Genomic DNA, 24,541 nt, shown 5'->3' on the forward strand with positions numbered 1-24,541 from the left:
TCTTTCTTTCTTTTCTGCTGAAACATTCTAATTTCAACACAAAAACCTGGTATTTTTATTGTACCAATTTATACCTTCTCATGTACCAATTTATACCTTAGCAGATATTAGCACATGCCTTCTCTTTGCTATATGTCAGACTTATTCATGCTTTTATGTTAGACTTCATTACGATTTTGTTATTGCCAATAGGGTTATTTAAGCATAAGACCATAGTTCCGTTCAAGCTTCGTGTTGGTTTAGAGATTGATTGTTGCTCCTCTTCTTACTTTGGTCTCTATTCTGTTCACTCCCTCAGCTTCCTTTAAATTATTGGCTATATTTGGTTATTCGTAAGTAGCAATAGAATCAACACTTATGACCCTGTTCTCAATGGAATTAGTGTCTTTGATTTGCAAATTGTTGAACATGGACATGCTTTCATTATTGTATTATCCTGGGTAAAGAGACATCCTTCAATTCTTTCACTATTCCTTTCTTTATTTATAATACATTTTGGCTAATGCTGATGGCAAATTGAGTCAGGAAACATATTAGGCTATAATCAATGACATTTTAAATCTCGAAGCTGAACATGGTGACAATAATGATCGAGTTTACAATAGAATATGCCAAAGATGTATAAAAAAATATGGTTTAGTTGATGCTGGTGATTAGTTTTTCAACTAAATATACTATTTAGAATAGTATAATGATTGCCAGGTAATTTCTGAGTTTCTATGAATATGAAAGTATTTGATCACTTCCGGTATCACTGATATTCAAGCTAATAGTTTGCCTATAATGGCTTACAGGGAGTGTTTCCTCTAATTTCATTATGTTGGCTCTTTATTTTTATGCCTTATTTATTTGTTGAAGTTGATCATTTTGTCCTTTGTGGCATTTGAGCACAATGATCTTTGTGATGCCATTCTACCTCAATGGTCTTTGGATAATAAACTCATGTCATGGAAAAAATTCTATACATCGTTATCTAGATAAATTGATGTAAGAATGTACTAAATTATTAAAATGAGGAACCCATATAATGCACATGACCAAAAAATTATATAAATTAATAACAGTCATAACACAAATTAAGATAATGTAGATTGACATCTAAATATAAGTTTTCATGTTAACTTATGCGAACAGAATAACCCGTGAAAAGTGTTTCATTTTGAATGCAAAGATACACCAAATTCATGTTAAATTGCGTTAAAGGTAAACAGTGTTTGACTTTGAAGGGTTATTAGTAAAATTTACTGAACTGCTCGATCAAACATGAACCAGTTGTAGAGGGGAAAATCGAAAAAATCATAAGAAAACAAGACAAACTCATCAAGGAAGATGGCTTTCTTATATACATATATACAGGAATAAAAAAATAATCACAAAAGGCAAAACAAAAACAATTGACAAAATAGTGTTAAACTATTTCATTGCATGCATTGCAACAAAAACTAAGTTGCTAATAGTAAACATTATTCATCCCAGAATACAACCCTCATGAGTCATGACCATACACCATATTGGCCACAATATCACTTCCATCGCTTGAACATCCCATACTTCCAACGCTTGCCGAATTTGGCATGCTTAAATTTCCCATGCTTAAACTTTCCATGAACTGCTGGCCTTTTCCATGCTCTCGTATATCTCAAATGCTTTATAAGGTAAACATTTACCCAAAAACAAATTAATAAGGGAATTGTATGTTTCGGTGTCAATCTCACCACCGGCCTCCTATATCTTCTTAAAGCAGCAAAATGAGACCTCCAACTTCTCAGCATTGGCCAAATATTGAATCACCCAATTACATGAAATAGACAAGGAAGCTCCAGTACTGGTAGAATCACCAACCATCTCATCAAACAATGATTGTATTCCATCAAAGTCCCTACGCTGGTTAAGAGAATCAAACAAGATAACATAACACTCATCACTAGATGAATACCAAGGTTGCCGCTTCACCCACCTAAACAAACTCAAACATGCATCACTATCACTAATGATCTTCAAGGATTGAACAATGTGAGTCATGTTAGGCACAAACTGGAGCTTGTCCAATTGTGTCTCCAACTCTGGCCTCCATTTCCACCTCTTCACAACATCAACTATTTTTGCCATAGCTGCAGCATTTACAAAGGGCTTCTTGACCTCAACCACCACCACATGATCATCAATCCCAGGCTCCACGGACCTTATACCCTTACCCTTGTAAAGAATACTACCCGATCATCCAAGTACTCAATTTCCTCAGTCCATTCCTTATGCCCACCAGCATTATGGCAGTAGCATCTGATTGAACTAAGCTGCTCAACAAAGTTCAAATCTTTGCAGAAACCTGCAATTCTCTGAACCGAAGTGAATGCAGTTATAGAGCTATAAGATATTAACTTTTGCTCAAAAGGTACCGGGGAAATGAAGGAGCGAGAGCCAAAGAGACTGTGGGTGAGTTTGCAAAGATTTGTAGTGGCAGAGAGCAATTTTCGGTGACAAATCATTGAATAATCTTCTTCAAAATAATCTTCCACAGGTTCCCCAGTTCATTTAAGGTCTAACATTAGTAGCCTGTAAGGAAAGTAAGAATTTAACAGGAAGAGAAAACAAATAAAAAGTGATGCAGAAGAACAACGACAGTTCAACTAAAAATAGTTTAGAGCAAGTACAGGTTTATAGGAATTGAGCATCAACAAAAATTAGCAGCCAAAACACAATAACATTTTGCAAAATTCAACTTATAGCAGAGGCAGCAAGAACACCAACGCAATGATCAATAAAAGGCTATGCATGGATTGGATTATATAAAATCGATTCATAATCAAATTAAAACCAATTTTCTGGTCTAAGAAATTTAAGAGATGACTTTTTTCTTTTAGGAAAAAAAGGGTAGCAAGTCACAAAGTATTGCAAAACATATTGTTATGAACCTTTTCATTTATAAAATATATACATCAGAATCACTCTACTTAGATTTTGCTTCTGTTTTCATAACTAGAACATTGGAATAAGCCAACAGAAGAATCTAAATGAAGTTAGAAGCCCCAGTCCATGAAATCACACCAAACTCCCAATCATAATATTGAGTAAAATTAACAATTCATTATCTAAGGAAGTTCCAAAATGATTTTTAGATTCCAAAATCCCACACTTCTTCCTTTTGTATTTCTCAGCAATGTTAACAATCCAATCAAGCTGAACATCACATGAATTAGCACAAAAATCACAAAGTCGCATTATTTCCCCTATAGATATAAAGTTATGATCAAAAGTAAAGGGAGCATAGCAAGCAAGAACAAGTAACAATAACAGGGCTGATAGGTCCAGAAACAAAAGAAAAACACAGAACCAACTCCATTGAAGGTAACAGTGGGATAAAGTATTTCATATGCAAACTATTTCACATAGAACACATATTGTAAAGTTTGTTATCTATTCACCGTAATCCTAATCAGTAGATCAGATGACAATAGCTTCAAGTTTCATTGACATGAGAAACAAAACATAAACAGAGAGAGCAAAACAGAACTTATACGAAAACTTATACGAAAACTTGAGAAAGATCAAATAATCATTCAACAAGCTAGGCAAAGATCAAATAATCAGTCAACAACCCTGATAATCAGTAACAAATTCAACTCTGATGATTTTTAGCAAAGAAAAAAAATTAAACTCGATGATTATTCAGAAATACAACAACAAATTCAAGATTCAATCACTAACAAATTAATTGATTACCAATTCAACATCATCTCAAAATACAGGGAGAAGGGAATCTGGGAAAGGGAGAACAGGGGAAGTGATGATGCATGGACTTACCAAGGGCGATTGGGTGACGAAGAGGACCCGACCCCAGAAGAGGGCGAGCGACGAAGCAAGTGACGACCCTACAACGGTCCACGATCCATGACGACTCGCGACAGTGATTACTTAAAACCAGAAGACAACGAGCGACGACGATCCGACAAGTGCTTCTGTCGCCGGCGATGATCTTGATTGCGAGACAAGAGAGGAGAGAGGGAGAGATCTTGCGTGCGACACACATTGAGACAGATGAGAGAGATCGAGCAGAGAGAGACAGAGAGAGAGGATAGGAAGAGGAGAGAAGAAGATAAAGAATACTGAAACCTTCAGAGTCGTGAACGAGAGGTTTCTGAACCCAAATAAAGAATAATTTTAGTTTTTTGTTTTTTACTATGTTTAATCCGAATGAAGAACAATTTTGATTTTTTGTTTTTTTAAGAGTTAAGCCTCAATGTAGTCCTTGAAGTTGCATTCGAGCCTCATAGTAGTCCCTGAAGTTAAAAGTTTTCCATATTCGTCCCTGAAGTTGCACTCTGGGACTCAAACTTGTCCTTCTGACAATTTTTGGCCACCTAGCGCTACTGGAAAGCTGAGTTGGCAGCCTTCGTGACACGTGGGCATTACAACGGCTAGCTGATGTGGCAGAGTAAACTCTCCCGAATCAATTTGGTCCTTCAATTCAACTTAAAACCCTAATCCCCAAATTTGAAGCCCGCAATGCTCACTCTTTCTGATAGCTGGATTCCTCTATAATGTTCTATGGAGTGAGCCCAAAATTTTAAACATGGATTCATCATTCATCTGAAGCATGTAATCAGCATCTACGAGTTGCTTAATTATTTAATGCAATTTTTCTTTGATGGTTTTCAGTGGCTAAGAGAAGGGGGTTGAATCCTAGCCCCTTTTTTTATTACACTTTTTGGTCTTTGAGGAGACTTTTTTTATTTTTGTCTCGTCCCTAGCCACGAGACTTTTCTTTTTGTCTCGTCACTTGGCACGAGATATTTTTGGTTTTGGCTCCTGTGCAGTAGAAACAGAAATGGAGTATAAGAGAGAGAAAATTACACCCAGATATATCCTAGTTCAGCTGCTAAGTGCAGTGCAGCCTACATCCAGTCTCCATCACAACAATGATGGAATTTCACTATAATCATTCTGATTACAAACTGTAAAGTGCTAACCCAACTTACAAGGGGATTCCCACAGAATCATGAAACACAACATAGATGAACAAAGGAACTCTAAGGACATCTATGGCTTTTTCTTTTAATTTTGCACTCTCTGCCTTTTTTCGCTCTATGGCTTTTTCATAAAAACCTCACTGTTTGCCTTTTTCTATGAGACTCAAGACATGACAAAATTAAACAGAAAAATACAAAACAGAATACATTGAAGGAGAAAAAAATCTGTTAGCTTAGGTAGCTCTGAGAATTTTGTGCCTTGCACTCTCACTCTTTCTCCTTGAATCAAACCGTGACTGTTTACCCCTTTTATAGAGAGGAGAAGCCTTCACAGTTAAAACAAATACCAAGCTTAACTTCTTTTCCTTCACACATAACCGGTTCGGCCAAAGAGAGAGAAGGGGTAATCCATGCAAAACCTAACATGCAAATACCTCTAGTTCTTCCTTGGTCTTCAGACTTCATCAATCTGAGCGCTCCATCCATGGCTTGCTCTCCAAGATGGATTTCTGGCCCTTGATGCTTCATGATGATGATGGCTTCATCTGCTCCAATCTCTGCCTCTTCCATCACTTCGCCACACTAGCTACTTTCTGTGGTGGTTGAGCAGAATCAGAGACAAGCCATCCCACCAAGGATCTCCTCTTTGCTGGCCGAATCTCCTTCTACCTTTTTTGGTATAAAAAAGCCAAGATCTTGTCACCATATCTTACCATTCATGGTTGAAGATCTCAGCCACAGCATACTTTATATTTTTTATGTTTTCTTGCCATCATCATGATGGTCTTTAGACTTGCTTTTCTTTTCCTTTGGTAGCTCATTTTTGCTTCCATGGTTTCCTGGATATTGTCCGAAAGAAAGAGAGAGATGAGAGAGAAGAAACAACTTGGAAGGTAAGCAATTAAACGAGTTAAACAAATTAATTGGTAAAAGTTGCTTTTACTTCCCTGAGAAGCGTGTAGCTTTTAATGCCATCAATCATATCAATGATAATCTCTCTTATGTTTCCAATGCTAGCAAATTAAATTTGAAATCCATCCTAAGAAAAGGAATGGGATCCGTTGGAAGACACAAGGCAAATAATAACATTTGCTTTCCTGATGGATTAATTTTCGAATCATGCATTGGGGCAACTACCAAAGTCTTGGGCTTGTAACAATAATATATCAACTTGGCCCATAATAATAATTCAGCCCCAATAAAGTAGGAAACATTCAACACGGCTATAGATTTTGATTTGGGCTTGCAACAACAAAATTCATCCTGGCCCATGTATCATGATAATCAATTCAGCCATAGTGATTGATAAAACTTTATATCACTGCTGAATGTGTCTTGGGCTAGCAAACATCTTTCGGCCCAAGCAAAACCTGTATTTGCAAAAATTAATTTAATCAGCCCATATGAATTAATATTTTTGCAATTAATTAAATTAATAATGTTTAGTCATCACAAATGTTAATTTAGAGTTTTCCAAACTCATCAATCTCCCCCTTGATGATAAACATTATTAAAATTGAAATGGAAAGAAATTTAAGATTGAGTAAAGAATACTCCCTTTGAATTTTTTTGAATTTCTCCCCCTTTCAAATTGTCACAAGGCTCCCCCTTAATATATGCCATTTTACCAAGGGAAGCACTAACCTGTAACATTTTAATCAAGCCTCAAGTAACTATGTTATTTAGCATATTTATTACATGATGTTAAATGCTTGATTTATGAGCAGATTTGGATTGATAATCAAAACTCATTTGATATCATAAATTGATTTTCTGCTCAATCACACAAAATAACCAACCAAAATATTTTTGAAAAATAAGTTGCTGTTTTAAAAACATTTTCAATTAACAAATCAAAGCAACACAGTTATAGTAGGAAAACACTTTAATCGTGACCTGATTATTTCAATCACAGCAACTATCAAAGATTTGATTTCCAGATTAATGCTTAAAGGAACTGCTTAAAGATAAAGTATTCAGCAAGCATATTTACCAGGATACATCAAAAGTATATTCCTAATTCAAAGCATATTCATCAAGGTAAATCAATTGCCTCCACAGATACATATTTCTAATCAAACATCAGCAGGCACAATACTAAAAAACAAATGCATCACAATGTATAACAGGGGTGATCATAAATCCATCCACAAGGATTTTATCCCCTATTTTTATAATTTCAATTTTCATCACTTTTTCTCCCTTTTGTCATCAAAGGGGCACCTGCAAAAAGAGTTTGACACATGAAACATAATATGCAAAATATAACAAAGTATCACAGAGTATCACAAAGTAGCAAAAAGTATCAAACCCAACAAAACATAATATCAGATTGAGCCTACTTAAGCCAATATCCTAAAACTAAACAGAGAATTAATCATCAGATAGATGAAGGTCAGATTCCTCAACCCCGTCTTCACTTTCATCTCCCAGATCCTTCTCCAAATTTTCTAACATCAAACTGACCCTGTCCTCGCATCTCATCCAAGCTCTTTCACTTTCATATGCCAGTTTGCATGCCGCCTTGTGAGATTGGACCATGAATTTTGACATAGATGAAAATTTAGTAAGAATTTCTTTGATGGACTCGGTGGTTTTGGATGACTCAGGTCTGCTCTCATAGTCACTCTCCAAAGCCATGGATTTCTTGCTCTTGGTTCCTTTAACAGCTCCACCACCTTTGACCATTGACACTTTGTTTTCTACTGTCTCATTCAAAAGGTCAACTTTAAAAAATTCAATACTGGTTAATAACATACCATAAGGCAGATTTGCCTTTTTGGTGCTTCTTACCGAGTCCCACATATGGCAGATCATAAGATAACCGAAAGAAATAGGAGTAGAGGTAACAAGTGCAAATAAGATGAGAGAGTCAGAATATGTTACTCTATTGTGAGAGCCGCTTTGAAGAGTCAAGATGTGGGTGATGATCCTGTGTAGTAGCGAATTGACGGGACCAAGGGATTTATGGGTAACGGTAGTGCCATCCAAGCCTGAAAGATTCTCACATATGTGTTGAAGAACAACTTTATAGGTGACGCCGACTTGTGAGTCCCACCTTTCGGCCATGTAAGCTCTCGGCCCTTCTTCTTTATATCCCAAGGCCGTGCCAATGGTGGCAGTGTCAAGAGTGATATGAACTTTCTTCACATATGAGTGGATGGTGCCATCAATGAGTCTCATGTTGGCATAGAATTGTCGGACTAAACCAGGGTAAACCGGTTTTTGAATGTGAAGAAATGGAGTCCACTGAAGCAATTCAAACAGAGGAGACACATTTATTCCTTTATTGGAGAGATTGTCAAGGTTGACAATGTAGGTTTGACAGAGATGACGCCTTTCTAGAACATCTTTGTGGAATTCAAATGAAGCGCAGGAGTTGAATCTGGCAGGGTCATAGTGGGAATGTGTTTTGCTGACCTTGTTCTTGAATTCAATGGATTCCAAGTTGGCAGGTTCGGTGGTGTCGTGCAGTGCAAAACCGTCTGTCTTCTGAGTATTCTTTCCATGAGTAGCCTTCTTGGGTGGTGAATGCGGTGGTGATGGAATGGAGGAAGTTTGTGATTCCTCTTCTTCTTCCTCAGGTTCCTTTCCCTTCTTCCTTCTTGAAAAAGTTTTCTTGGCTATGACTTTTCTTCTCATGGTGTCTGTATGTTTGGAGGGAGGTAAGGGTGATGATGATGTGGTGAAATGAATGTGTATATGAGTATGAAATTGGGTGTGGACGGTTTTTGAGGGAGAAGAATTCATTCGCTTTTCCTATGGGCGGTTTTCTTTTTCATGGTAGTAAGAATGGAGGAGTGGAATATGAAGAGGTTTGGTAGGAACCGAATGGAGTGAGGGAGGAGGGAAGATAGGAAGCATTAAATGTCGATTGGAGAGAGAAGGTGAAGGAGGTTAATAACCATTAAGAGCACGGTTAATAACCAGGGGATTTCCAAGAATTTGAAAAAGTGGTTTCCTTAAAACAAGGGATTAGTTGAAAGGAAAGATTTGATTTGACACTATGCCTCTTTCAACTAGATTTGATAAGACCACAAAAAGATTTTGATTTTCAAAAAATGAGAAACTAACAAAACGGTCATGGTGGGGTCAAAGAGATTTTGTGGGACCCATGAAAAATAAGTTCTGTGCAGCCTCCCCCTTGATCACAGCCTCTCCAACATGCTTTTATTTTTATCTCGTCCATTCCTACGAGACAAAACTGAACAGAATCAAAATTTTACAAATTTTCAACAGAAACAAGATCAATCATTCCCAAGCTTTTTCTTAATGAACAGAATCTGTCTTCACAAAGGGGTTTTGTAAAAGTGTCAGCAAGTTTATCTTCAAATTTTACAAATTGAATATCAATAGTACTCTTTTGCACATGTTCTCTAATAAAATGTATTTGATCTCAATGTGCTTTGTTCTTGAGTGCAAGACAGGATTTTTTTGAAATATTTATAGCACTCATGTTATCACAAAATAATTGTATACTATTGATCTTTAATTTGTAATCTTCCAACTGCGTTTTTAACCAAATTAATTGTGAACAACATGCAGAAGTGGATATGTATTTAGCTTCAGCTGTGGATAGAGCTATTGTGGCTTGTTTTTTGCTTGACCACATGTTGAGTGAGCTTCCAAGGAAGCAACACATGCCAAAGGTGCTCCTTCTATCCACTCTATCTCCCGCATAATCTGCATCACAAAATCCTACTGCACAAAAATCATCAGATTTTGGATACCATAAGCCATAATCACTAGTTCCATTAATATATCTAATGATGCGCTTAATGGCCGAAAGATGGGATTTCTTTGGGTGAGATTGAAACCTTGAGCATACACCCATACTTTGAACAATGTCCGGTCTAGAGGATGTAAGATACATGAGTGATCATATCATACCTCTATACCTTGTTTCATCCACATCTTTTCCATTATCATCTTTTTCAAGCTTAGTGTTTGGATGCATTGGAGTTCCCATTGGTTTGGAATTTTCTAGGCCAAATTTCTTGATTAATTCTTTACCATACTTTCCTTGGTGAATAAAGGTACCACTAGGAGTTTGTTTAATTTGGAGGCCAAGAAAGAAAGTTAGCTCTCCCATTAAACTCATCTCAAACTCACTAGTCATGAGTTTTCCAAACTCTTCACACAAGGACTAATTGGCTGATCCAAACACAATATCATCCACATAAACTTGAACTAGAAGTATATCATCATTAGATGCTTTAATGAATAAAGTTGTGTCCGTGGTTAGGGGTGGGCAAAAAAATCCAAAATTTGGATTTTAAACCAAATCCAAACCAAACCATTAAAATCCAGATTAAAATCCAAATCTCACAAAACCCTAATTCTAAACTTTTGATTCTCAAAAAATCCAGATTCAGAGCACCGTCACGAATCCTTTTCTCCTTCGCCTGCAGCTGGCACCGCCGCACCGGAGCAGGCAACTGACACTGCAGTTTCGTAGCTGCCACCACCACCACAAGCGCGTCGCACCACTGCTCTGTTCCGCCATCCGCGGTTCCGCCGTCCGCCTTTTCTCGCCGTGACCCAGCTCTGTTCTTCTCTGTTCTCTGGGTACCCTCAAGGCGCCGTCCACCTTTTCTCGCCGTGACCCAGCTCTGTTCTTCTCCATTCTCTGGGTACCCTCAAGGTTAGATAGGTTTACCATTAAGTAATTAATTTGGTAGATTGAAATGTTGTGAAGCAACAGAGAAGAACCACAGAGTGAATCTATCATCTGAGAAAAGGAATTGAGTGGTAGATAGGGATTTACTACATTTGTGATTATATAGTTGAAATTGCCAAAGGTGCTTCCATGTTCTTTTCTGTTTTGTTCCATTCCATCAATTTGAAAAACTGAACAAGGTTTGATTGCTTATGCTATTATGCATATCAAGTGTTTGTGTTAATGCCATTTTTATTTTGGGGTTTTTTTTTGCAGCAAGGTTGTGTGGTTGTCCTTTGGTCAAGTGTTGACGGTGATTTCTCAGAAGTAGAAGGCTATCTTGAGGGAAGTTTATAAGAAGAAGAAGTACACGTCAAGCTCTTGATCTCCACCCTAAGAAGTAAGAAGACCAGAGCCATTCGCAGAGGCTCACCAAGCACCAGGTATTTGCCTTGCCTTGTGTTTAAATTTTTTAATTAGCTTTGAATTTTGTTCCTGTTCATTCATCATGCTACTCTGTTGTTGAGACATTGCACCAGGTTTTTAGTTCTAGCATACTGTTAAAGCATAGGATATTTCACTTTGCTAATGGTTTATTTCTGAGGATACAACACATCAAAGTTCATTGTTTGTTTACTGGGGAAGGGATGCAAGTATGATTTTATGAAGCTGTATTGGTTGAGTTTGTGTTGCTGGATTTGTGCTTGATTATGTTATGGCAAATGTTTAATTGATCTTCTGAATATGTGATTTTATATTGTGATGATTGAATGCTAATCAAACACTTGGGGCTGAGATTAAGCTTAAGGATAGTTGAGAATCAATAAAATACACCAAAGCTTTTTCTGCAGAATTAGGCAGTAAAAACCGAAAATTGTTAGATTTACTACTGCCAATCTGGGCCTCTGAATGAATCTTAGTTTTATTTCATGTTATTGTTGTTTAGGGAAGTGCTGAACCTATGTTTAATTGCATGATTAGATTAGATATACTAGGCTGCATATCCCTAAAGAAATTTATGAGTTATAAAAACGCTTCCCCTTTTGAAAAATGGTGCCTTGTGCAGAAAGAAACTGAATTCTGATTCTGCAGCAGTAGATTCTTGAGTACATAACTCTCAATTTATATGAATTTTTTATTTAAACACTGCTACTGTCTTGCGAGATATATGAACATGCATTAGTTTATGAATCGTGCTGAAGTTTTATTGGCTGCTGTTTCTTTGGATTAAATGTCGGTACTTATATCAGGGAAGGAAGATCCAGAGACAGCATTCTCTCCTGTAATTTTACATAATGAACCTATGATTTTCCCTGTATTTTAACAGCAACTAGTGATTTTGGATTATTAAGGTGTGCTGAATTCTATGTTCAATCAGATTTGTGTTGGTCGATGCTCTTTTCTTGAGCCTAATTTTTGTGCAGAGTCCAATTTGACTTAAGTTTAGATTCCTGTTCTCATTTTTATGTACCTAACGAAATGAGCATTCTTTTTTAAATACACTTTTGGTTAAAAGATTGGAATGTTTCTGATGCCAAATCATTTTCATGATAGATGAGGTGCCATTTTATGCTGCGGCCGATGAAAGGATTGTAGAGCTGCAGGGAGAAGTCTTGAAGGTGCTTAAGGCACTGGAAGCAGTAGTTGGGCACCTGAGGATGATTTAGAGAGATTTTAGAGAGATTTTTTAGTGGTATTCTTTTGATGTCTTGAGAATGATTAAATGTTATATAGATTAGCTATTGTCATTAGATTTATAAAGAACCAAATTCTAGTTGTAATGAACCTATACACTTTAAAATGACTTTAGTATTAATTTTACTTTTAAAAAAATTATGGTTTGAAAATTGAATTTCTAAAAACGGGTTTTAAAAGTGGATTTTTTGTTAAAATATCTGGTTTGAAAATTGAATTTTTAAAAACTAGTTTTAAAATTGGATTTTGTTTAAAGAAACCAATTTTAAAACTGGATTTTCAAAAATTGGTTTTAAAACTAAATTTTTGGTTAAAAAATCTGGTTTTAAAACTGGATTTTATAAAAAAAAATCGGATTTTAGATTTGGATTTTTTAAAAAAACTGGATTTTAGATTTGGATTTTAAAAAAATGGATTTAAAACCGGTTTTATATGTAAAGCTGGATTAAAAACCGGTTTTATATGTAAAATTGGATTTAAAACCGGTTTTATATGTAAAACCGGATTTAAATTCTAAAACCGGTTTAAAACCGGTTTTTGTTTTTCCAAACCGGTTTAGAACCGGTTTCTCTCTTCAATCCAGTTCTGGTTTGGTTTCATGAACCATAAAACTAGTTCTGAAATGGATCCAGTTTGGATTTATAAAAATCCAAACCATGCCCAACCCTATCCGTGGTACCCCTTTGAAATTTATTTTCTAATAAGAAGGCACTAAGCCTTTCATACCAAGCTCTTGGAGCTTGCCTAAGGCCATAAAGGGCCTTTGATAATTTAAAAACATGATTTGGAAAATCTTTATGTTCGAAACCGGGGGGTTGAGCCACATACACTTCTCTATCAATAAAGCCATTAAGGAAAGCACATTTAACATCCATTTGAAATATTTTGAAACCCTTATGGGCAGCATAGACAAGAAGCAATCTAATTGCTTCCATTCTAGCCACTGGAGCAAAAGACTCATCAAAATCTATACCCTCTTCTTGATCGTAACCTTGGACTACTAATCTAGCCTTGTTACGAACAACTTTTCCATCCTCACCAAGTTTATTTTTAAAAACCCACTTAGTACCCGTAACTTTCTTACCATCCGGATGAGGTACTAGTGTCCAAACCTCATTCTTGTCAAATTGAGCAAGCTCCTCTTGCATGGCTTTCACCCATGATGGATCTTCAAGAGCTTGTTTGACATTGTTGGGCTCCATTTGTGACAAGAGTGCAAGATGGCTTGGTTCGGATTGTCTTTTGGTTGAGGATCTTGTTGTTACACCTTGAGAGGGATCTCCAATGATAAAGTCATGAGGATAACCCCTCATAGACTTCCATTCTCTAGGCTTCCTTTAAGGTGTTGAGCTTTGATGAGCTTCTGTGGGCCTCACTATTTCAGTTTCTCTTGCTGGCTCAGGAGACAAAATGGAAATATCTCCTCCATTCTGACGAGATAAAACTGGACTGGCAGATTCTTCATTTTGGGCAGACTTGGGATTTTCTTTGCTTGTTCCAACTTCTTCACAATCTGAATCATTATCTATCACAATACTGGGAATTAAATTAGAATCACAGAAAGTAACATGTATGGATTCCTCTATGGTTCTATGATCTTTGAGATAAATCCTATAGGCCTTGCTAGTGGTAGAGTATCCAACAAACATTCCTTCATAAGATTTTGGATCAAACTTGCCAAGATTTTCTTTGTTGTTAAGCACAAAACATTTGCATCCAAAAACATGAAAGTACTTAAGATTTGGAGGGGTTCCTTTCCATAGCTCATAAGGAGTTCTTTTTAACCCTTTTCTAATTATTGTCATATTCAAAATATAGCATGCTGTATTTACAGCTTCACCCCAAAGAAATTTAGGAACCTCATTCTCACATAACATAGCCCTAGTTATTTCTTGAAGGCTTCTATTCCTTCTTTCAACAACCCCATTTTGTTGAGGTGTTCTAGGACATGAAAAATTATGAGTAATTCCAAAGTCATCACAGAATTTTTCAAAGTGTTGATTTTCAAATTCTTTTCTGTGATCACTTCTCAAATGGGCCACTTTTAAATCTTTTTCATTTTGAATTTTCTTGAAAAGAGTTGAGAAAGCATGGAAAGCATCATTTTTATGAGCAAGAAAAAGTACCCAACCAAATCTAGAGTAATCATCTACCACTACCAAACCATAGTGTTTACCTCCTAGACTTTGAGTTCTTGTTGGACCAAAAAGATCAATGTGTAACATTTCTAATGGCCTTTGGGTTGAAATTTCATCTTTTGGTTTAAAAGAGGATTTCACTTGTTTGCCTAATTGACAAGCATCACAAGTAAGATCATTATCAAATTTGATTTTAGGAATTCCTCTAACCAGAATTTTTCTTTACTAGCTTAGAAATTTGGTACATGCTAGCATGACCCAACTTTCTATGCCATAGCCATTTTTCAGATTCAAGAGAAGTAAAACATGTTACATTTTGTTCCTTCAAGTCCTCAAGAGTTAATCCATACACATTGTTGCATCTTTTAGCTTCAAAAAGAATATCCCTAGTTTTTTCACAAACAACCAAACACACAAACTTTCTAAAAATAACTTCAAAACCTAAGTCACACAATTGGCTTACACTAAGTAAATTATGTTTCAAACCATTTACAAGAAGAACATCATTTATACAAGATGAAAAGCTTTTACCAACTTTTCCAACGGCCACTATCTTTTCTTTACCATCATCACCGAAAGTGACAAGTCCTCCATCATATTCATCAAGCTTTATGAAGAAGGTTGTCTTTCCGGTCATATGCCTAGAGCATCCGCTGTCCATGTACAATGTATTTTCCTTCCTCTTGGATGCTAGGTATACCTACAAAAATGAGCTCAAGTGACCTTAGGTATCCAAATCTTCTTGGATCCTTTCACGTTAAACCATCTCCTATGTCCCAAATCATTGTAATCAAAAACAACTTTGTAAACTTTATCACCAATCATTCTTTCACGAAAGAAACACTGAACGGGAAAATGACCATTTCGGTTGCATAGCCTACAAAACCTTGGGGTTGTTGTTTTGTTAAAGTAGGTGGGATCTTGAAACCTTGTGTCATTGGATGAAGAAGCTCTATCTTTAAAAGAAGGTTTCTTATCAGATTTATAAAACCCCAAACCCGCTTTATCAAAGAGTATTTTTTGACTAGCCAATATTTTATTTAAATTTTCAGAACTTTGAGTAAATTTGGCTAAGTCATTTTCAAGACTTTTAACCTTTTTCAGCAACTCTTCATTTTTCTTAAAACAGTTTACATATGCAACTACCGAATGATCACTTTCGCAACTTCTAAGTTGAGCTTTCAACTGCTTATTTTCTTTCACAAGATCACAAGCAGTTTTGGCCTCCCTTAGCTTTTCTTTGAGAAAATTATTTTTAGCTTTAAGGATGGTAATTTGTTGTTCAAGATCTTGATTATCAAGAAGAAAGCATCTTATTTTTTCAGAGAGGTGATCTATCATAAGATGAAGGTCTTCAGTGTTAGGGTTTTGAAAGAATACTTGATCTATATGATTTGCCATGAGACTAGGCTGTGACTTGGTCTCAGATTCTTCATCACTTTCTGACTCATTTTCCAAGTCTTCCCATGATTCCATCAGACCCTTCTTCTTCTCCCTTTTTTGCTTCTCCTCCTTCATTAACTTGGGACAATCAGATTTGAAGTGCCCCATTTCTTTGCAGTTGTAATAAGTTACTTTGCTAAGGCCTTTCTTCACTTTCCTTGAGCTGCCGCCTTTGCCTTTGAACTTCACCATTTTCCTAAATTTTTTGGCAAACAACACAAATTCATTTTCAGAGGAGTTATCACGGGATTTATCATCCAGAGGGTTAGTCACAGAAGAAAAAGCAATTCCTTTCTTTTTTGAATCCTTTTTTAAATAAGTATTTTCAAAAGCAAGAAGGTTTCCTCTCAGATCATCAAAAGTCATGGAATCAAGACTACTGCTCTCAGAAATAAATAAAGCTTTTGTTTTCCACTCTTTAGTGAGACATCTCAACATTTTTCTCACAAGCACAGAATCAGAATGTGTTATTCCTATAGCATCCAAGCTAGGGGTGTAAATTACCGAACCGGACCGAAAATTATCGCAGAACCGAACCGAATTTTACAACAACCGATTAGAAAACCGAAAAAATCGGTTTTTTTTTTGTTTTTTTCGAAGCAAACCGATCGGTTCGGTTCGGTTTTTGGTTGACTCGGCAGAAACCGAACCGAACCGGACCGAACCGAAAAATGAAGGTTCAATGGTGTGTTTTTACTAAGTTACCCTTTAACCTAGGTATAAAAGGGCAACTTCACACACAACCCTAGCCTTCTTCCTCTCTTTTACGCGAATGAATCCGGAGCCCTAGCTTTCTTCCTCTGTTCTTCTCTTCCACGGTTCCACACTTCCACAGTTCCACCTTCGATTCCACCATGCTCGAGAGAAGGAGACCCTGAAGGAGAACCCTAGCTTCTCTTCCTCTCTTCTTGTCTTCAGTCATCGCCGTCGCAGGGTTGCCTCGCAGGGTCACCGTCGCTGGGTTGCCGTCGCTACCTCGCTGGGTCACCGTCGCCGAGGCGCAATCCATTCACCGAGAAGCAGTCCTGTCACCGAGCAGCAGTCCAGTCGCCAAGCAAGACTCCAGTGGCCGTCGCAATCCAAATCGAGCGCCGAGCAGCCCTCCTGTCACCAAGCCATCTCCTGCAGAAAGCAACTCCAGAATGTCTTCTTCGGAGGTTAGAAATTCTGAACAATTATTGTTAGAGATTCTGTTTAGTGATATTGTGCTTGATTTAACCTGAACAATTGTTTTTACAAATTCTGTTTGTAGTTATGATTTTGAGAAATTCTGTTTGTGCCTTTGTGGTTATGTTTTTTAGAAATTATGTAGCTAGAAATTCTGTTTGTATTGGCTGCATTAAGAACTCACAGGATAATGCATCGCTTTATTTTTTATTTTAATTTTTTTCCTGGATGAAAAATAGAGACATTCATTGAATACATTACTTGTGAGGTAATATGAAGTTTGATGTTTAATTTTTGAAGTAGATTCTAAACCCATGTGATCTCTGCTTCACCAACTGTCAAGCTTTAGAATTCAGCTTTAGTGGATTATGCATGAACTGGCTAAAAGTGGCAGTTGATAGTAATTTTAGGGATGAAATCATTGAGATAGGCATTGGACTAGCTTCACTCATTCCCAATTTTGATAGAAGGTCTATTATATATTTTGTTTGGGACAAACTGCATAGAATCTGTTCTATGAACTTCAATTCCAAGAAAATTCTTTGTTACTATGCAATCTGATCTTGGTATCTGTTTTTACTTTTTGTAGTTGGTGATAAAGAATTTACTTTTTGCATGACTATGTGGTTGAATAAAGATAGTAGAATCCATTTCTATATTGCAAGAATATTGTGTATTCTATCAAATATATGAACAGAAAAGTAGTAACTTTGAAGCCCTTTTATATATGATTGTTGAAACACTTTGAACACAAATTAAATTGGGTGAAGTGTTACTGGTTCCTTTGGTCTTTTCAACATCCTTACATTGATTAAAATGTAAAAATATTTATGTTAATAATCAAAGAGCTTGTTTACGCTGAAGTTATTTGGCTGTTATTTGATCATTAAAGATGGGAATATAGTTCCTTATGATTTCTCTAAAACTTTCAAAGCTGGTTGTTCTACCCGACTACAGCTTATTTTATTTGTCCATAATTTTCATTGTATTTGCCTTGTTTTTTATCTATTATGGTTTTGAAAGTTGTTTTTTATCTGTCATGGTTTTGAAAGTGAAATTGCATATTATTTCATATTGCTACTTGGAATTGTTGAAAAGGATGTTAAAAATTTGTTCCTATTTCTCTTTGGTGCCATTTTATGAAACATGTTCTTGGCATGCAATCAATGCTTACAGGAATACCTGTCCCATATGATGATTGACCTCATTTACTTCCTTCACCTTTTATTCCTTAAATTTTTAAGATGCTTGTTTTGGTGGACTGTTTGAGCTGTTAATGAATTTAAATTCTGTTGATTATATGGCAGTTGGTGAGTATTAAATGATGCTTGTTTTGGTGGACTATTTGAGCTGTTAATGATGCTTGTTTTGGTGGACTGTTAGAGCTGTTAATGAATTTAAATTCTGTTGATTATATGGCAGTTGGTGAGTATTAAATGATGCTTGTTTTGGTGGACTGTTTGAGCTGTTAATGATGCTTGTTTTGGTGGACTGTTTGAGCTGTTAATGATGCTTGTTTTGGTGGACTGTTAGAGCTGTTAATGATGCTTATTTTGTTGCTGGAAACAATACTTTTGGTGCTATTCATGAATTAAAAACCTTAATTTTTCATTGTTCTGTTTATATATATATGCAGCCAACAAGCAATGAGGTGCCCAGTGAGCGGACGCCTCTCATTGGGGGTGAAATTGTTAAGTCCGCGGTACGTTCTTCAATGGACAGCGGCGTGCTTACCAAACCCCCGCCCCATCCTAGATCAAAGAAGAGGAAGGTTCATTCAACTAATGTGGGTGCAACTCCGGGAGCAACTCCAACAAATCCATCTCCAAGCACTGTGGAAACTGATGAAGAGGATAGCAAGGATGAAGCTAATGAAGGTAACAGAAAACCTTCTAGACCTAGATCTTTGACTTGGGAACACTTTACAAGGGATCCTAAGTCCAAGCCATCACATCCTAGGGCTAAATGTAATTGGTGTGGTGCATCATATGCATGTGACTCTCATAGAAATGGTACAACTAATATGCGTTATCATTTGTTGAACCAATGTAAAAAATTTCCTAGGGAGTCGGGTGACCCTAGTCAAACAATCCTTACCTTCCAACAAAAAAAAGAGGGTGAAGGGGTATTTACTGCAGTTACTTTTGATGCTGAAATGTGTAGAAAAGCCCTTGCTAGGATGATAATTGTTGATGAGCTACCATTCAAGTTTGTTGAGGGGGAGGGATTTAGATTCTATATGAGTATTGTGCAACCTAGATTTCCACTTCCGGGAAGGATTACTGTTGCTAAGGACTGTTGGAATCTCTATATTAGTGAGAAGAATAGGTTGAAAACTGTGTTCAAGCAACCGAATCAATCTGTTTGTTTAACTACTGATTGTTAGACTTCTGTGCAAAATCTGAATTATATGTGTCTCACTGCTCATTACATTGATCATGATTGGAAATTGCAAAAGAGGATTATTAATTTTTGTCTTATTAAAAACCACAAGGGAGAAACAATTGGTAGAAAGATTGAGAGATGTCTTTTGGGGTGGGGGATATCTAGAGTGTTCACAATTACTGTTGATAACGCTAGTTCTAATGATACTGCAATATCTTACGTAAGAACTAGAATGGAGGATTGGAATTTACATCCTTTGAAAGGAGAGCATTTGCATGTTAGGTGTTGTGCACATATTCTTAATCTTGTTGTTAATGATGGATTGAAAGAGATGCATGAATCTATTAGCAAGATAAGAAATGCTATTAGATATGTGCGTGCTTCCCCTAGTCGTATGAATAGGTTCAAAAATTTCATTAAGGAAGCTAGGATACAAGACAAGTGTACTGTCCAACTCGATGTTCCCACTAGATGGAACTCTACATACACCATGCTTGAAAGTGGTTTGAAGTTTCAAAAGGCGTTCAAGAGGCTAGGGGAGAGAGATACAGAATATGCTCTAATGCAAGGTGGTATTCCGAGGAATATTGATTGGGACAATGCAAAACACTTTATGGAATTCTTGAAAATTTTTCATGATGTTACAAAGAGTGTGTCTGGTAGTTTGCTTGTGACTTCTTCTCAATATTTTCATGAGTTTTGTAAGATTTTGCGTGTGTTCAAAGCTTCTTGTGGTAGTCGAGATCCATTACTTGGGAGTATGGCTGAGAGGATGAAGCTTAAGTATGACAAGTACTGGGGTAACATTAAAAATATCAACATGATGATTTTTGTTGCTGTGATTCTTGATCCTAGATACAAGTTGAAGTTTGTCAACTTTAGCTTTGAAAAGCTATATGATAAGGATGATGCTGATTTTTTGGGTGCAAAAGTGAAAGAAACCTTCTCCAAGATGTTTGAATGCTATATGAATGCAAATAATGGGGGAAGATCTTTTACTTCAACAACAATGGATGGTGCATCAGATGTGGGAGTACCTGATGGCGACATGGCTGGTGATTTTTTTAAGGAGGTGCATTTTCATGAGATCATCAACAAGAATGAGGTGGATTTGTATTTGATGGATGGTTTAGAGAAGCCTGGTGATCAAAATACTTTTGACATATTGAATTGGTGGAAGGTAAATTCTAGCAAGTATCCTATCTTATCCCAAATAGTTAGAGATGTCTTAGCAATGCCGGTCTCAACTGTTGCTTCAGAATCAGCTTTTAGCACTGGTGGAAGAGTGCTTAACAACTATAGGAGTTATTTAACTCCAAAGACAGTTGAGGCATTGATATGCACACAAAATTGGCTTCGTGCTTCTCCAATGACAACTGATTTTGAGGAGCTTATTGAAGAGTTTGAGAAACTTGAATTAGGTATGCAAAAAAGAAATTTGTAGTTCCTTTCATGGTTTATGCATATAATCTATAATCTATATTATATTTATAATCTATATTGATTTTCTTGTTTTATTTTTGTAGAAATTGCACCAACCGGAGAAGATGAGGATGAGTCTGGTGTGGATTCAGATTAAGCATGGTGGTTGATTGGCTGTTTGGTTTTTATTTGTTTTAAAGTGACTGTTGTGGTTTAAAGTGTGTTTATTTTTGTTGTTTTGCTAGACATTTTTAATTGCCTTTGTTTTATATTTAATTAAGTTGAATTTGTACTGGATTTGGATGTGATATACTCTTGTTATTCTGGTTTATTGAAGGTTTTAAACTTTATTTTATGATATTTTAAATTCTATTTATTAGGTATAAAAAAACTGAAAAAACCGACCGAACCAAACCGCTGTTGGTTCGGTTCGGTTCGGTTCGGTTGTCCAGAAAGTAGTCAACCGAATGGTTGATATTAACGTTCAACCGATCAAGTCGGTTCGGTTTGTTTTTGGTCCAAAACCGAACCAAACTGAAACCGATTACACCCCTAATCCAAGCCAACAATGATGGTGTTGAACCATTCGAACAGTTCATCAATAGATTTTTCTTCCTTCATTGCAAACATTTCATACTCTCTGTTTAACATGTCTATCCGAGTCTTCTTTACAATGGTGGTTTCCTCATGAGTGATTTGCAGTTTGTCCCAAATTTTTTTTGCTGTTGTGCATCGTGACACCCGTCGGTATTCCTCGAAGCTGATAGCACAGTTGAGCAGATTTACAGCTTTAGCATTTAGCTCAACCTTCTTTCTATCTTCCTCGGTCCAGCTAGCTTCTAGTTTAAGTGTGACTACTCCTTCAGCACTTGTGTTGGTTGGAAATTGAGGGCCTTCTAGGATGATCTTCCAAAGCCTATAGTCTACTGCTTGTACAAAGATCTTCATTCTCTCCTTCCAATAGGTATAGTTTTTCCTATTGAAAAGAAGCAGTCTGTTGCTTGACTGTCCTTCTGTAAGATTGTAGGACACCAGATTTGTGCCACTGCTTTCTGCCATGTGGATCCTTTCTCCAAGCTGCAAAGCTTGATCTCTTTGAGACCAAGCTCTGATACCAATTGATGGTTTTCAGTGGCTAAGAGAAGGGGGGTTGAATCTTAGCCCCTTTTTTATTACACTTTCTGGTCTTTGAGGAGACTTTTTTATTTTTGTCTCGTCCCTAGCCACGAGACTTTTCTTTTTGTCTTGTCACTTGGCACGAGATATTTTTTGTTTTGGCTCCTGTGCAGTAGAAACAGAAATAGAGTAAAAGAGAAAGAAAATTACACCCAGATATATCCTGGTTCAGCTGCTAAGTGTAGTGCAGCCTACATCCAGTCTCCATCACAATAATGATGGAATTTTACTATAATCATTCTGATTACAAACTGTAAAGTGCTAACCCAACTTACAAGGGGATTCCCACAGAATCATGAAACACAACATAGATGAACAAATGAACTCTAAGGACATCTATGGCTTTTTCTTTTAATTTTGCACTCTCTGCCTTTTTCCGCTCTATGGCTTTTTCATACAAACCTCACTGTTTGCCTTTTTCCATGAGACTCAAGACATGATAAAATTAAACAGAAAAATACAAAACAGAATACATTGAAGGAGAAGAAAATCTGTTAGCTTAGGTAGCTCTGAGAATTCTATGCCTTGCACTCTCACTCTTTTTCCTTGAATCAAACCATGACTGTTCACCCCTTTTATAAAGAGGAGAAGCCTTCACAGTTGAAACAAAACCAAGCTTAACTTCTTTTCCTTCACATATAACCGGTTCGGCCAAAGAGAGAGAAGGGGTAATCCATGCAAAACCCAACATGCATATACCTCTAGTTCTTCCTTGGTCATCAGACTTCATCAATCTGAGCGCTCCATCCATGGCTTACTCTCCAAGATGGATTTCTGGCCCTTGATGCTTCATGATGATGATGGCTTCATCTGCTCCAATCTCTGCCTCTTCCATCACTTCGCCACACTAGCTACTTTCTGTGGTAGTTGAGCAGAATCAGAGATAAGCCATCCCACCAAGGATCTCCTCCTTGCTGGCCGAATCTCCTTCTACCTTTTTTGGTATGAAGAAGCCAAGATCTTGTCACCATATCTTACCATTCATGGTTGAAGATCTAAGCCACAGCATACTTTATATTTTTTATGTTTTCTTGCCATCATCATGATGGTCTTTAGACTTGCTTTTCTTTTCCTTTGGTAGCTCATTTTTGCTTCCATGGTTTCCTAGGTATTGTCCGAAAGGAAGAGAGAGATGAGAGAGAAGAAACAACTTGGAAGGTAAGCAATTAAATAAGTTAAACAAATTAATTGGTAAAAGTTATTTTTACTTCCCTGAGAAGCGTGTAGCTTTCAATGCCATCAATCATATCAATGATAATCTCTCTCATGTTTCCAATGCTAGCAAATTAAATTTGAAATCCATCCTAAGAAAAAGAATGGGATCCGTTGGAAGACACAAGGCAAATGATAACATTTGCTTTCCTGATGGATTATTTTTCGGATCATGCATTGGGGCAACTACCAAAGTCTTGAGCTTGTAACAATAATATATCAACTTGGCCGATAATAATAATTCAGCCCCAATAAAGTAGGAAACATTCAACACGGCTATAGATTTTGATTTGGGCTTGCAACAACAAAATTCATCCTGACCCATGTATCATGATAATCAATTCAGCCATAGTGATTGATAAAACTTTATATAACTGCTGAATGTGTCTTGGGCTAGCAAACATCTTTCGGCCCAAAAAAAACCTGTATTTGTAAAAATTAATTTAATCAGCCCATATGAATTAATATTTTATAGTTAATTAAATTAATAATGTTTAGTCATCACAAATGTTAATTTAGAGTTTTCCAAACTCATCACTCTTAGATCCGCATGGATCCGGTTAGAGTTGGAGAATATATGCAGCCACACTAGCTGGTGCAAAAGTGATCAAGGCATCAATCCACACAGGATATGCTTCATTATTATGCGATCATGACAGCTTTTGTTATTTGGTTAACCTCATACAAATATGACATGTCAAAAATGTCAAGATAAACGCACTATGTATGATAGTTTAGGATAACATTATTTTGGGTAACCTTTTGGGCAAATATTCATAAAGTTAGTTGTGTATTAAGTCTTATAGTTTTCTGCTAATCATATTTTGGGTGTTTCAGTTACATGGTTGGAGATAGGGCCAGAAATGTTCTATTGCTCTCTTAATATGTAAGCTATTGAATCCATAGCTATGGATAGCTTTTGGTCAAACTATATCCCTCTTCTTACACATACTAAGTGTAACTCTCCTTTTGTGATCATTTTTCTCTCTTTAATGTCTTTCCATTTTATTTTAGACTAAGGTTTAAAGTTGTAAAACATATTGTTAAATTATCAAAAATACATTAGAAATTAAACATATTGTAATGACTGAATATCATCTATGATTTCATAGATCAATTGAAGATGAATACAAAAGCTAAGTCATAAGGGACTCTATCTATCTATATACTCACACTAACAGAATTGGTTAACAGATTTTGGACTCTATGGGATACCCCATATAATAATAGAGTATAAGTTAATAACCATGACAAAGTAATATAATTTCTTCAAGGCT

At 36.5% G+C, this 24,541-nt stretch overlaps 1 protein-coding gene and 2 long non-coding RNA genes across 3 annotated transcripts; 2 read left to right on the forward strand and 1 right to left on the reverse strand.

Moving 5' to 3' along the window:
• Nucleotides 1-1,320: 1,320 nt before the first annotated feature.
• Nucleotides 1,321-4,118, reverse strand: LOC112800689 (uncharacterized). The gene is made up of 2 exons (XR_003201462.3): nucleotides 3,802-4,118; nucleotides 1,321-2,553 (listed from the first exon to the last, which is right to left on the reverse strand). It is a non-coding gene; the product is annotated as an uncharacterized lncRNA (long non-coding RNA).
• A 7,744-nt stretch (nucleotides 4,119-11,862) lies between these two features.
• LOC112800688 (uncharacterized) lies at nucleotides 11,863-12,478 on the forward strand. Its single transcript, XR_003201461.2, has 2 exons — nucleotides 11,863-11,978; nucleotides 12,181-12,478. It is a non-coding gene; the product is annotated as an uncharacterized lncRNA (long non-coding RNA).
• Nucleotides 12,479-19,686: 7,208 nt separating this feature from the next.
• LOC112800683 (zinc finger BED domain-containing protein RICESLEEPER 2-like) lies at nucleotides 19,687-21,234 on the forward strand. Its single transcript, XM_072237982.1, has 2 exons — nucleotides 19,687-20,875; nucleotides 20,981-21,234. The coding sequence occupies exons 1-2, from the start codon at nucleotides 19,687-19,689 to the stop codon at nucleotides 21,031-21,033; spliced, it is 1,242 nt and encodes a 413-aa protein (XP_072094083.1). The 3' UTR covers nucleotides 21,034-21,234.
• The last annotated feature ends 3,307 nt before the right edge of the window (nucleotides 21,235-24,541 follow it).

The sequence above is a fragment of the Arachis hypogaea genome, chromosome 5 (genome assembly GCF_003086295.3).
Source record: "Arachis hypogaea cultivar Tifrunner chromosome 5, arahy.Tifrunner.gnm2.J5K5, whole genome shotgun sequence".
NCBI lineage: Eukaryota > Viridiplantae > Streptophyta > Magnoliopsida > Fabales > Fabaceae > Arachis > Arachis hypogaea.